The 15,074-nt window shown below is 40.0% G+C and overlaps 1 protein-coding gene across 9 annotated transcripts in view; it reads left to right on the forward strand.

The window, feature by feature from the left end:
• NIN (ninein) overlaps positions 1-15,074 on the forward strand; it is a 112,086-nt gene that overhangs the window by 25,842 nt on the left and 71,170 nt on the right. For all 9 annotated transcript variants that reach the window (XM_039329481.1, XM_039329485.1, XM_039329486.1 and 6 more), the window contains exon 3: positions 5,667-5,748. In XM_039329481.1, the coding sequence (XP_039185415.1) occupies positions 5,667-5,748 (82 nt within the window). The remainder of the gene's footprint in view (positions 1-5,666; positions 5,749-15,074) is intronic.

Raw genomic sequence — 15,074 nt, forward strand, 5'->3', positions numbered from 1 at the left:
TTACCTGGGAAATGGAGATATTTTATTTATTCATTTGATTTTAATGCTGCCAGCTCCAGAAGGATAGGTTTACAGCTCCAGGTTAGGTCTCATGAAAATACTACTTGTAACTTTTTTTTAACCTTTTTCTATTTTATAAGCTCAACATCACCTTGTGTAAATTTTGATTCATACATTTTTAAAAATGAGACTCTCAAAGTAGAAGCTGGGCTTTTTTTTTTTTTTAGACTCCAGAAAACCCAGAGGGACTGACATAACAAACACTTTGAAGGGAACATTAAAAATGTAATATTCTTTGGTCTGTCTTTGCTTTCCGCACTCCTGTGCTTAAAATTTTAATCTGCTGTGGTCTGGAACTGGCAATGTTTTTGCACTGAACAGGCAAGCCTACTCAGTGATCAGGCCTGATATGGCGCCTTTTGGCTAAGTTGGACTAGGAAAATTTTAGTCTTAAGACAGTGTTTCCCAACCTTGGTAACTTTAAGGCGGGTGGACTTCAACTCCCAGAATTCCCCAGCCAGCCATGTCTGGCTGGGGACTTCTGGGAGTTGAAGTTCACTCACCTTAAAGTTGCCAAGGTTGGGAAACACTGTCTTAAGACTAAAATATATTTATTGGTGTCACTTGAACTCTATATTGGGATAGAATGCGGCCACTTTTTAATGCTTTTGTTTAGAACATTTGTTCAGCAGTCCTCAACTTACAATAGTTTGCTTAGTGACCATTCAAAGTTACAATGGCACTGAAAAAAATGGGACTTATGACCATTTTTCACAGTTATGACCTTCGCAGCATCCCCATGATCATGTGATAAAAATTCAGGCACTTGGTAACTTGTTCATACTTATGATCATTGCTGTGACCCAAAGTCATGTGGTCATCTTTTGCAAACTTCTGACAAGCAAAGTCAATGGGGAAGCCAGGTTCACATAACAACTGGGTTACTAACTTACCAACTGCAATGATTCACTTAATAACTGTGGCAAGAAAAGTCAGAAAATGGGACATGACCAGACTCATGCACGGGACAGTAACTGATGCATTTTCTGGAGCCAACCAGACAGTTTTTGCACAATAATACAGCTTGTTTTTCCATGGCCCCCTCGGCACATGCTGAAATATCCTATGGCATTGGTTGAAAAGCATTCCTTTAGAGCATAGAGGCCCTTTCCAGACTAATACTAAATCCCATTTGTAATCCTAGTTCTTTTTTCCCCAATAGTGAGCTGTATAATGTTTCCCTTAAACTGATTTTTAAGTCCTGGTGAAACGCCGTGAGGCACAAGGTGTTAAGATATTTTCAACTGAATATGTAGAGTGAGATGTATTATTCTGAAAAACAATGGTGCAAGGTCTACATTTGATATATTCTACAACAGGTTCAGAGCATAATTTTTTAAAATAGCATCTCACTGTTCCTGAGTCTAATTGATGGCAAAAATGGCCTGGCTTTTACATGTCTTCTGATCCATCCGTGTGGGCCAGGCTGCATTCCAGGAACAGAAGGATATTTCAGAAAACAATTGATACAAAAATCCAGTGTTAAAAATAGCAATGAATCCAATTGCTAGAGTCTTGATTAGGAGCAACAAAGCCTATGCCGGGCAACTTTGATCCATTTTGTACTCGGCTCGCCCTGTCAAATTGTGATGTTGTTTCCCTCTCCACACCCCACCCCTTCTGAACTTGGTTTAAATTCACTCTTCTTAATCTTCCCTTTGAGCTTCAGTCATGGTAAAATTGCTTCATGTGATCCAAACCCTGGCCATCTGTTCTGCTTGCAGCTGCAATTTCAAGGAAGGAATTTCAACCCCAACAGAGAAATGTTCACTTCTACTCTGTCAAACGAAATACCCTTCCATCTTCTCATCCCCTTTCCTTTTTCTTTTTTAACATTACCTTAAAATTTAGTCCAATTGCATAATAAATAAAGGAGTCCTTGATGCTCTCTGGGTTTGGTTGTTTGCTTATAGACATTTCATTACCGAACTAGGTAACATCATGTGTGAGGAAGGTGGGGTTGCTCCCTGTTTATCTACAAAAATATGTCCTGCCAATGTGCTAGGAGTGTTGTTTTCTCTTTGGTAGTTCCTTGATTAGATCATTCGTCTAGCATTACTCCTTATCTAAGTGTGAGTTGCTGAATGTGCCTGGTCTCTTTTGTCCCCTTTTTTATTGTTCCTTTAGTGATGTGTAAATGTGATTTATTTCAATGTGTCTATTGATGGCTGGTTTGTCTGATTGTCAAGCCTCCAGGAATTCCAGAATTTAGCTTGGATACTCACAATTTCGCAGTTGAAAATATGGTTGAGTTTGCCCACGTGTTGTAAGATTAAGAAGTTTCCATCCTGTCTTATGACTGCAAGTTGATGTTCGTGGATATGTTGTACTAGTTTTCTGCTTGTCTGTCTACATAGTGGCTGTTAAAGTGTATGTTACAATTATTCCTCTTTTTTCTTCTGGGCTATTGTACTGGGCCTTTGGTCTATTTAAGGAGTTTTGGATGACTTTGGTTGGTATGTGATTCTGTATGGTTGTTATAGTCTATTGGTTGTTTCTGAGATGCTTTTGATATATGACAGTGCTAGCTTGTGTAGCTGTGTTATAGTGGGTTAATTGATCAGGCAACCCTAAGCCAGGGCTTTTCAACCTTTTCACCCATTGTACCACTTTTAGGATATGGCAACATCCGAGTACCACCAGTCGCCTAGCAAGGTGTCAAAAACTTGATGACCCCCTCCAAAAAGGAAAAAAGTGATAAAGTACAGGTAGACCTCGACTTACAACAGTTCGCTTAGTGACTCTTCGAAGTTACAATGGCACTGAAAAAAGTGGCCCCCAAGCCACAGCTGAGCAAGACACCTGCCTGCCCACCCGGTGGCGCTCTTTCTCCTGTCCAAGGTTTTCATTGTTGTGAGCATTTCTGTTGAGGATTGGCAGCGGGGGTGGGGTGGGGGAGTGTTTGGTTTTTATTCCCCCCATTTGCTGGGTGGTTGCAGCAGGTTTTGGTCACTTCACATGACCCTGGGACACTGTGACTGTCATAAATATGAATCAGTTGCCAAGCATCTGAATATAAATCACAAAACCCTGGAGATGCTGCAAAATTCCAGCTGATCGACACTTCTTCTGGGTTTAGCAGAAGCACCAGGATCAGCGCCAAGCTACAGCTAGAGCCTGGCGCTGATCCTAGTGCTTCCACTGAGCCCTGACAGCCCTGAAACTCCAGCCATCTCTCACTCAGGCTTGTGCGGTGCTGTCACCGGTTCAGCTCATTCCCCTCCTCCACTACCACTTTTCTAGGATGGTCGCGTACCACCTGCCAGGTGCCAATGTACCACAGGTGGTACCTGTACCACTGGTTGAAAAGGCCTGCTCTAAGCTACATATATTCTCTTATACTGAGATAATAGTTTTTAGAAAAGTGGTAGGAGAGATGCTGAGCTACTTCTAAGATTTTAGCTGGTTGTATCTCAACTGTCTCCTTTTAAGATATGAATGTTTTGTTGATAAAGGAATCAATCTGTTCTTTCTCTATGATTGACTGGACTGAACTTTATCACCAATGTTAAGTCTCCTGTTTGTTTATGGAGACATAATATGCAATTTTCCTTGATTCCTGGCTTCTGCAATTAATGAAATGATCTCTCTGTATTGATTAGATATTTCAACAAATGAAAATGTTCAGTAACAGAATTCTTTCTTTTCATCATGGCATCCCATGGTTTATTTTCTGCCACTTTGTTTTTTGAAAATTAAAATGAGATGAGAATAACCTTAGAAAGCTGCTTTTAGTCAGATTAAGTACAGGAATGAAGTCATGGACTAAAGATTACTGGATGAGTCTACACATATGCCTAAATTAAACAAGCTACATAGTATGTCTTAGCATATTGGTGAATCTAGGCAAATGTGATTTAATCAATAAATTGTGATGAAACATAGCTTCATTGCCAAGCCTTAATTTGTTTAACTGCAGTCCAATACATTATTACTGATCTGTTCACCTAAAATAGTAAGCTATAAACTATGGTTTACAAAGCAGAATACTGGATTCATCCTACATAATAAAGCAAACCAAGCTACATTTTGGCTTATCATGGTACATGTACTCAATTTTATAGGTTAGTGGAGTTAGTGGATTTTTTTTAAATTCTTCCTATGGACAGCCGTGATTTTGAAGCTGAGGGCATCCTTTAGCTCAGATGCTGTGTAAAATTGTCAGAAATAATATTAATGTGATCATAATATTAGCCTACTTGACCAAGCATGTAACAGTTAGTGTGATAAACATGTTCAAAGTATTGTGAACACTGAAAACATCTGAGATCAAAATTATGCATCACCCTTTGAAATATTTAGCATTTTCCTAATTGTGACCATTGGTTTAATTGTTAATTAGAATTCTGAAAAGTTATCAGATCTTTGAATATTTGGAATTTTTTTCCAGTTTACTAGTACCTACGTTTGAGAGTAAGTAATAGCATCTTAAACCCAATGTGCCTGATTACTTCTGTTAAATGTTGGTAAGTGTGCTGTTGTGTTACACTTCTTAGTTAGTGCAAGTGTGCTGTGGATGAGTAGATGACTAGATCTTGCAAGTTCCCCACCCCCCATGATTAATTGTAATGCACAGTGTGCTGTGCACAGAGCCCTGCGCTCCCTCCTCTTACAGTCAAGCTCATTTATTTTAAATGTCAAGGTATTTTTTTTTAATCAGGAAAATCTTCCTCTCTGCAAACTGCTTTCTTTTAAGTACACCAGCATTTTGAAATATTGGTAGCTCTTAATGTATAAATGAGGCCACTGCTATGAAATTTAATTGAGCTGATTCCCAAGATGCTTTTAATTACTTCTTGTGATATGCACTAAGATCTGTACAGTTAGATTGCATGTTCGGTTCTGAAGTATTTATTGATGTGGCACTGTTTGCGTGCATACACAAATGGCATTCATAGAATGGGTCCGTATTGCTTTAGTTTATGCTAAGCTAAAAGGGGGCTTGTTGTGTCCGCTATTGTCTTAGTAAGTTGTGTGAAGCAGGTTATTGCCTTAAGCCACAATATGATTGTAGGGGAGTGGGGAAGGAGGAAGCAGGGAATGCTGCGTCAATTCAGCTATTGTGTTTTGTTAATTCAGGTTTGGTGACAAACATGTTGTGTGAACTCAACTTTAGGGCTGCTATAGTGGTTGAAATATTATCTCCAGAAGCAGAGAGGTGATCATTCAATTTAGAGAGAAAGTAAATTGAATTGGCAAACAATGTTTGCATAAAACACTTAACTAGGTTACTATATAGTATGAAGCCAGCTTAAGCCCAGAGAAGGAGACTTCAATTCAGAACAAACCACAGTGCCCTTTCATAGTCAGCTGTTGTGCAAATACCGTAAGACAGTAAAAAGTGAAGACATTGTTCAGTCTTGACTCCGCAATACTATACAAAAAGAGCTGGAGTTGAAGAGTTGCTGGAAAAGTCAGTGGGAAAATGTGGGAGAGTAGATTAGAAGGGGAGGCGGGGTTCCTTGGAAGTTCCCAACATTTGTGAGACTTGGAGAAGGCACTTCCAATAATTGAAATAAGCCAAATTTGGCACCAAGTAGGGATAAGGCACATTTTGCTACAGTATACCAGAGGTACTAATAATTCCTTCTTCTTTTTTTTAAAAGGTCCACTTTGATCAGTTTAAAGATGCACTAATCCTCATCTTGTCTAGCACATTAACAAATGAAGAGTCCTTTCAGCAACCAGGTAAGACCTCTTTTGGAAATGTTGAGATTCTGGCAACTAGCAGGAAATGAAAAGTACATAGCGCAGCCAAAATTCATTTAGAGAAGTTTCTGTGTTTATAATGAAGTGTGAAGCAGCATTTGGGCCAGGTTGCTTTGATTTCCTACCCTAAATTCTCCTCCAAATAGGAACTAGTGGCTTCATAATATAAATATTCTGCTTAGGTTTTTTTTATTATTTTAAAGTTTTTATTGAGTACAAAGAAAAAAAGATTAAAAACATTGAACATGGTAAATTGTCTTTGACTGACATCTCAGTCCATATTGTACATTAATTACATATAATATATCTATATACAACTATACATTTCTGGTCTCGATCTTAACTTATCTCTTTGCTGTGACCTCCATCTACAAAATTTATTCCATATTCAATAAAATTCTGTTTCTTCCTGATTTTTTAATCTTTTAGTTATCCTGTCTAGTTCTGCGCAATACATAATTTTATTTATTAGTACTTCCCCACTTGGTACTTCCATTGCTTTCCACTTTTGAGCAGATAGTATCCTTGCCGCCGTAACCACATGAATAATTAAATATGTGTCCTCTTTATTTACATTATTCTCTAGTATTCCTAATAGTAATGTCTCAGGTTTGTATTGAATGTTTTGCCTAGTCATTTCTATTGCCCATTCCCAGATCATACGCCAGTACACCTGTGCTTCTCTACATGTCCACCATACATGAAAAAATGTGCCCTTTTCTTTTTTACATTTCCAACATATAGATGAATATCTGTTACACATTTTGGCTAATCTGGCCGGAGGGAGATGCCATCTGTAAACCATCTTATACAGGTTTTCTTTATATGATGTCGCCAATGTGATTTTCTTATTTCGCTCCCGTACTTACTGCCATTGATCCATATTTATATCATATCCTAGATCTATTGCCCATGTCACCACTATCGCCACTGGAGGCAGTCACATATCCCAATCTGTATAGGAAAGACAAGGCTATTATATATAAAGACATCTTGACAGAAGAAGGTTATTTAAAACAAAAACAAGAGCTAAGACAACAAGGAATAGACATGGAGTGGTGGTCTTATCTCCAGATACAAGCAAGATACATGAAGGATAAGCAAGAATGGGGTATTAACAGACAAGATACAGGGTTAGATAAAATATTGCTAGGCACGGAGAAAAAACAAATAAAGAATATTTATAAACACCTGTTGGAATATAAGCTATATGATAAGCAGGTTAAAGAAACAATAATATAAACATTCTGCTTAGTTTATATACAAGTAAGGAGAAGTAGCTACAAGCAGAAGGAGGGACATGTCAATTCATCAAAAGGTTAACAGGCTTTGATTGGTTAGCAAATGAAAATTGAAAACCTTGATATCAAGCAAATTCAGCTATTCACAGCATACTTTGATTTAATTTTTACAACTATTTTGGAGGAAGTTGCATGTAACATGGTGCTCATGGGCCAGTCCCTAATCCAGTGTTTCTCAAACTTGACCACTTGGAGGTGTATGGACTTTAAGTTGAAGGTATGATGGCCTCCAAAGAAGTAAAAGCAATAGCAATAGCAATTAGATGTATATATTGCTTTATAGTGCTTTATAGGTCTTTTTAAGTGATTTACAGAGTCTGCATATTGCCCCCAACAATCTGGGTTCTCATTTTACCGACCTCAGAAGGATGGAAGGCTGAGTCAACTTTGATCTGGTCAGGATTAAGCTGCTGGCAGTCGGCACAGTTAGCCTGCAATACTGCACTCTAACCCCTGCGCCACCACAGCTCTAGAACAAAGAAAACTGTTGCGGTTCTGATTCTTAGAACTGGGGCAGTTTTCTCAACCTTGACCACATGAAGATATGTGGGCTTCAACTCCCAGAAGCATGGTAGCTGAAGTCCAAATATCTTCAATAATAGATGTTCCAAAGACCTGTAGAGCAGACATGTCAAATACAAGGCTCATATGCAGCCCACGAAGTGGTTTCATTTGGCCTGTGAAGCCATCCTGGAAACAGTGAGGGAATGGCCCCTGCTGCCTTGGCCCTGGCCCAGGCCAGCTGGGAGCTAATGTACAATTCTGTGGTGGCCATCTATGCTGAAACGCATTCAGTCTTAGCTCCACAAGGCCGTCTGGAAACAGCGAGGAACCAGCCCCTGCTGTGTCGGCCCCAGCCCCTGGGTGCATGCTGGGGAAGTGTCACCTCTTGTGAGGAATGAAGAAATGCACCATGTCTTGGCACTTGCCCTGGTCCCACCCCCTTCTGCCAGAGACCTTCAGATCTGTCCCACTCCTGCCCAGGCCCCCACAGGCATCCTTGACGCGAACGATGTAGAGCTGGCCATGCCCACCTAGTAGATCACACCCACTTCAGCCACACCCACCCAGTAGCTCACACACACACCCCCCCCGAGGGCAACCACAATGCTGATGCGGCCCTCAATGAAATTGAGTTTGACATCCCTGACATCCCTTATAGTATTTTTACTATAAGCATTTGAGAGTTAGTCAACAAACTATAAGTACAGTAAACAAACTATGGCTTAGTGGAATGTATGAAAGCAATTTTTATGTGATTACAGTTGTTTTCTTTCAGGGTATAAAATATGACTCTTTTCCTTTGCATTCTGGCATTCACCTTTATGATCTCAGAGACAGTCTCTGTGAGATTTCTTGGCTGATATTCCAGGCTTGCCAAAATAAAGCTATTTTTGACCCATCTATCAGAGTTTTTTAAATGTATTTATTCAATTTGTATGATTGCCCCTCTCAGCTGTATGACTCGGGGTGGTAAGCAATCATTAAATCAATTAAAAACTGAACTGCAATCACAATACTAAAAGTTAAATACAGCTGACAAGAAAAACATTATAGTCTATCGTTGTTAAGGAAATGCTTTTTTTGCACAAAATAACTGAAGTTTGGAAATGCCTAGCACTAATGAGTCCATAAATCAAAAGACAGTTTAGAGAAGTGTTTCTCAATCTCATCAACTTTAAGATGATTGGACTTCAATTCCCAGAATTCCTGAGCCCCAATCTAGGTGACTGAGGAATTCTGGGAATTGAAGTCCACTTATCCTAAAGCTGCTGAGATTGAGAAAGACCATCTTAGAATAAGTAAGAAGACAGAGACAATTGATAATAAATGGAGGTTAGCCTCTTGAGCATGAACTATAGAATTAAAGGTACTGTCTTCTTTCCTGAGACAAGGGCTTCTGAGTAAGTGTGTAAAATGAAAGCTTAGCTTAATGTAATGAAATTAAACTTTTTACACTTTAAAATAGGCTCTAAAATTAAAACATTATTGTTGAAATGCTAATGAAATATTTTGGATGTCTTTAGAAACTGAAGGGACAGTCAAGTTGACTTTGTTTTAAAGAAATAAGTTTTAAAATGCAGTATAATGATAAGGATTGCAGCATACTGTATTTAGTAATTGCTTACAAAAATAGCTACTCAGGTTGATTAAACTTGACAGTAATTTGCAATGAAAAGAATGTGTGTTGGGACATTTCTTCGGCCCAGTCCTCAAGGCTAAAACTAGATGTTTGTGCTTGCACAGAAAATATTTTTAAATTATCTGGATTCATCTTCTTGAGTAGATATTTTACCAGAGGGCAAATAAAGAAGATTCATTTGGGGCATCGAAAACCCTAGGTAGGGTTTCTTTCCTTTATGTTTTCTGATTGCAACTTGAAGATTTTTGGTTTGGGTTTTTTGAGTTGAAGTTTCTGAAGTGCTAATATGTGGTCTAATCAAAGAAGTAAGAGTTCTTAATTCTAACTCATTTAGTCAATCAACTGGTCATTTGTGTTGCATTTAAACAGCCAGCCCAAAATGAGTGAGAGTGGGAAAAGGAGAAGATAATTGTCCCATGGCTGTAGACTATAGAGACCACTCACTCTCAAGCTAAAACTTTTGCAGGAATCATTTTCTCAAAGGATTCCACTCCCCAGCATTCAGTCAGAACTGAGGATGTTTCTTGGATGAGAAGTGAAACTTCTTCAAGAAAAAACAAAGTCAACTTGTCTTTTGAAAAAGCACCTTTTGGGACAACCATGACCTGGATGACTGAGAATCTCCATAGACATTTTCCTTGAAAATGTTTCACTTCATCAGAATTGATGCAGCTTCTTGGATGAGACGAAAAATGTTTTCAAGCGAAAAAAGACCAAGAAAGTCCAATTGCCTTTTGAAAAAACACCTGTGGGATGAAAATGGTCTTCTTCAATATAAGAAAATATACACAGCTTAAAGTTGAACTGTGGAGTCCTTGGTGCTCTCTGAATTTGGTTGTTTGCTTACAGACTTTTTGTTAGCCAACTAGGTATATGAAACATCTGCAAGCAAGCAACTAAACTCAGAGAGGACCAAGGATTCCTTTGTCTTCTTTACCAATACCAATAAAAATAGGAAAGAGCAGGGCTATTTTTCATTCTACATTTTGGACTGAATACATAAAAATAACATCGGAATAGGACCAAGGTCTTATTAACATATTATCATTTTCTCAGCTCGGTGGACATCATGTAGTTGCTGACCTTGATGTTCATCTTGTTCTGTTTTTTTTTTATTTAAGGTCTGTCTCAGACTTGCTCTTGTTTTTATTGTTCTTTGTATGCTGTGTTTTTTCCTGCTTTTTGAAAATTTTCCATGTATCCATCATTCCTACAATAAAATGACTGCATACAAAGTGATGCTTTTTGTTAATAGATACATAGGTATTGTTTCAGGGGTGTGGGTGTTTTGTTGTTCTTTCCAACCCAACAATATTTTGGAAAGAAATTATGAAAAGGGTCTTGTGACCCAGTCCATCAGCAGGGATAACTCTTTGAGACAAAACAGAATCGGACCAAATTTGGTATGGGGTGAGTAGGTGGCCAACAAGTAAAAGACTGAGTCTGAAAAGGTGTTGAGTCTAGCCAGAAGCTGAAGAGAGAAAAAATGAATGAAAGAAAAAAATCTCCCAATGCATTCCTAGGGGAGGGGGAGATGCCCCTCCTTCCCATTCACAGGTTGTGGATGGAGAATATGCAGTCTTTCCTGTATACACTGTACACGCATACAGACATAAATCGAGTAATGTGAGGGAAGAGTAAAAAGATATCCATGTGCAAATAGGCCACATCGTTTTGTTACACAGAAAAAAATATAAATGCCTCCTATAGCTACTGCTAGTAAAAGAGTTGGAAAGAATTCCCAAAGCTTGCTGTATGTGCTTTCCTTCTTTTGTTTTGATATGGCAGCAATAGGGCAGAGATGGTGCCCCTCCTGTATAGCAAGAGTTAAACCAAACTTATCTGAGTTGTGGTATCCCCTAGAGCAGGGCTTCTCAATCTCAGCAACTTTAAGACATGTGAACTTTAATTCCCCCAAAACCCCCCAGCATGCTGGCTCCCCCCCCCAATGCTTCAATAATGGCAGTCATGGGTTCTAAGCTGTACTATAGTATAGTGCAGGGATTGGCAACCTTGGCTCTTTTATTATGACTCGTGGACTTCAACTCCCAGAATTCCTGAGCCAGTATGGCTGGCTCAGGAATTCTGGGAGTTGAAGTTCATGAGTCATAAAAGAGCCAAGGTTGCCTACTCCTGGATAGTATATTTTCAAACTGCAATGCTATTAGTTGCACCTGTGAAATTCTTCTAAAGAAAAGTAATGCTGCTTATGTAAGGAAAACCATGGGTTTCTGTAAGCATTGGGAAAACAAGTAAAGGTTTATGAAAATTCTTGGAAGAGATCCAGTTATGACATTTATTGGTGAAGGAGAAGAGCAACAAGAGGAGAATGACAGTACAAGCCATCTGTGATAACTACTTACCCAAAAGGTTGGTGAGAAGAAAACTGAATATAAATATACATATACACATATGTGCACATGCACACATAAAGGAATGAAATCTGTGCAAAAATGCAAAAAAGAACATTGCGCTAGAAGTCCGCAAATGCTGTGCTATTCATCAGAAACCTTCCAATGTCTTACTGTTTCTGCATACAGGGTGTGAAAACCATGATTATATTATTGTAGCAGAAGGGCAGGCAGAGCTGGAGGGTGGAGTTAAATGTTTCATTAGTTTAGAGTACTTGCACTGTCACAAGAGATCCAAGTTCAGACCCCCTTGAATTCTGTTGGTCCTTATCTAGTGTCAAGTCATTTGACCAGATTCTTGTCAACTTTCTTCTCAGCAATCTTTCTGAGCTTGCCCTGTCAGTATTGGGCAAGACACTAATATATAAAATGAGAGCAAACCCCACTCCCTACTAGCACTGATGATGCTACCTAGTTTGGTAATGAAACATCTGCAAGAAAACAATTAAGTTCAGAAAGCAGCAAGGATCCCATAGTTCAACTATGAGCTACAAATATTCTTTTCTAATGGGGACAATATATCTATTTGCAAATTCTCTTTTAGAAAACCATCACTAAAATTTGCTTATCTAGAGGGCTCTCCAGTGGATATTCTGCTTGAGAAGAAGGACTAGATCAGTGGTTCTCAACCTTTTTAATGCCGTGACCCCCAACCAGTCGTAAGTCGAGGACTACTCAACCGGTCGTAAGTCGAGGACTACTCAACTGATGCAGCACCGTTTGCAGAATGGGACTATTCGTGGGCTCAGCAGGGCAGAGACAGCCTGGACAATTCCTATTGGCTTTCAAAAGCCAATAGAATAAAGGAAAAAATGGTGGACTGCGCTGTTTGGCGACCCCGGTGAAATGGTCGTTCGACCCCAAATGGGGTCCCGACCCGCAGGTTGAGAACCACTGGACTAGATTGACTTTTGATCTGATTCAGTAGGGTTGCCTCAGTGTTTCTTTCATGTGCTCCGATGAATGGGAACCACCCAGCAAGGTCTCTAGCATTAGGTATATAAATGGCTTTGTCGCTGGATGAGCATGCTAATATGTCAGCATATACAATTGCTCTTCTGAAACACAATATCTGCTTGTTCTGAGCTACGTATCTGTTTAGTAAGATAAAATCTTCTTTGAGTCAAGGTCAGCTCCAGGGGATTTCATGGACAAATCTATGTAATATTGTTAGCAACCATAGAAAATTGTTGTTCCATTGTTATCTTCAGCAATATTTTTTTAAACTTCCCAGTTTAGCCTAAAGCTGCAGTTTTTCATCCAGATGCTAAGCACATTCAACCCTTCTCAGTTTTTCAATATTACCCAAATATGTCTATGCCCCATTTAATGCCTGTTAACCATTGTTGCCAAATTTGAGGTGCTGATGGATTGGAATTTGACTCTTGCAAAGGCCCTACGTGAAAAGGTAGGGGAGAAGCAGGAACACAGTTGCCTTGACTATCTCCAGCCCAGCATAGAGTATAATGGACAGGACAGAAAGGTGATCACATTACTCTGGGACATACATACATGCCAGATGCCAAGCAGCTGAATTTTGATCATGTGACCATGGGGATCATGTGATCAAACTTCAGACGTTTGGCAACTGGTATGTATGTATATATGACGGTTGCAGTGTCCCAAGGCCATGCAATCACCTTTTATGCCCTTCTGACAAGCAAAGTCAATGGGAAAGCCAGGTTCATTTAGCAAATGTGTTACTAACTTAATAACTGCAATGATTCACTTAACAATGGTGGCAAGATCATAAAATGGGACCAACCTCACTTAACAACTCTTTTCCTTAGCAACATAAATTTTGGATTCAATTGTGATCCTAAGTTAAGGACTCCCTGTATCTACAGTCAGAAATGAGCTTTTTCACTTCCATTTGTCTTGTTAATTGCTATGAAGAATAACATTTCAGCAGTTTCTAGGGCAGGGGTAGGCAACCTTGGCTCTTTTATGACTCGTGGACTTCAGCTCCCAGAATTCCTGAGCCAAGCTGGCTCAGGAATTCTGGGAGTTGAAGTCCACGAGTTATAAAAGAGCCAAGGTTGCCTACCCCTGTTCTAGGGGAGTCTGTGTTGGTTTTAGGCAGCCTTAGCCATTCTGCCTCTCTTCCAGGTGTGTTGACAATACAGCTCCTAGAATTCCCATCTAGTGTAGAGAAAAGCCACACTTAAAACCCTCCTGGGACTTACAACGCGGCCGAGTGCCAGGTTTGGAAAAGCTGCATTACTCCCGAAAAGCCATTCTGGGAAAAATCTGGCAAGCAAACCAATCAAAGCTATGAATAAATAAAATACCTTTTAAATGTATGACTGTTTTATAATCTCTGGCATTGCAGTCTGAGGGATTTTTTAAAAAAGATAAAGAAAAATAAAAGCTATGTGAAGCTCATCATCGCTCTGCGGGATGGGCATAAATATTTCATGGCCAGATCCTTGCTAGCTCAGAAATCAAGAGCTCTTTTTTTTTTTCCACAGCTGCTCGGCCTCCATCCATGCCCCCCCCCCCAAGCTGAGTGTGTGAAGAAAGTTAATATCGGGAGATGGGGTTTGTCCTGTTGGAAAAGCCTTGGCATCGAATGCTGATACATAACAAAGCATAGCCTCTGGCAATGGCTGATTGGGGGCTGTAGTCAGTCAGCTGGGTGGAAGCCCACAAAAGAGCCAACTGAGATCTGATTTCATGCACTTGAAGCCCACAAGCTCCCCCCCCCACCTCAGCCCACACCACAATTGCCTCTGATCTCAGCTAGATTCCAGATGCAATGCTGGCAGGAGCCTAAGGCCTCTGACATCAAGGAATGATCTTTGGGGGTCCGTCATTTCAGTTTAAGACAGAAAATCTATATTTAAGAAAAGCCACAATAAGGCTTTCTGTCTGTGCCAGCCTCCCTATCAGTCTTGATCAGAAGGAAAGAGGGGCATAGAAAAACAATCTTCCCTTCTTTCGCTCTTTCAATATTCCCTCTTACCTTTTCAAAACATCTAGTACTCTTCTGTGATGCCCAAAGACCTACTCCAAATAATTAATTTTATTATCATCGCAATCCTAGCTATGTGTAAGGTTAAAAATGAATAAACACTTCGTTATATATGAAGGCCTAGAAAAGAAGATTGGAAAAAGCAAGCCCAGTAGAAGTAGTCCTATTTTATTAATCTTTTAATATTAGTCTAGAACAGCGGTTCTCAACCTTTTTGTGACGGCGGCCCCCGTCACACGGACATGCCACACATGCGCGGCGCGGCGTGCATGCGCGGGGCCGCCCCCATGCGCAGCGCAAATGCGCGGCGGTGCCCCCATGCGCAGCGCGCATGCGCGGCAGCACCCCCTGAGGGGGAAAAATGGCGGATCGCATTGTTTGGCGACCCCCGTAAAATGGTCGTTCGACCCTAAATGGGGTCACGACCCATAGGTTGAGAACCGCTGGTCTAGAATGAAAAGAAGGACCAAGGGAGA

The sequence above is a fragment of the Crotalus tigris genome, unplaced genomic scaffold, assembly GCF_016545835.1.
Source record: "Crotalus tigris isolate CLP2741 ecotype Arizona unplaced genomic scaffold, ASM1654583v1 scf7180000024398.1132909, whole genome shotgun sequence".
NCBI classification, from domain to species: domain Eukaryota; kingdom Metazoa; phylum Chordata; class Lepidosauria; order Squamata; family Viperidae; genus Crotalus; species Crotalus tigris.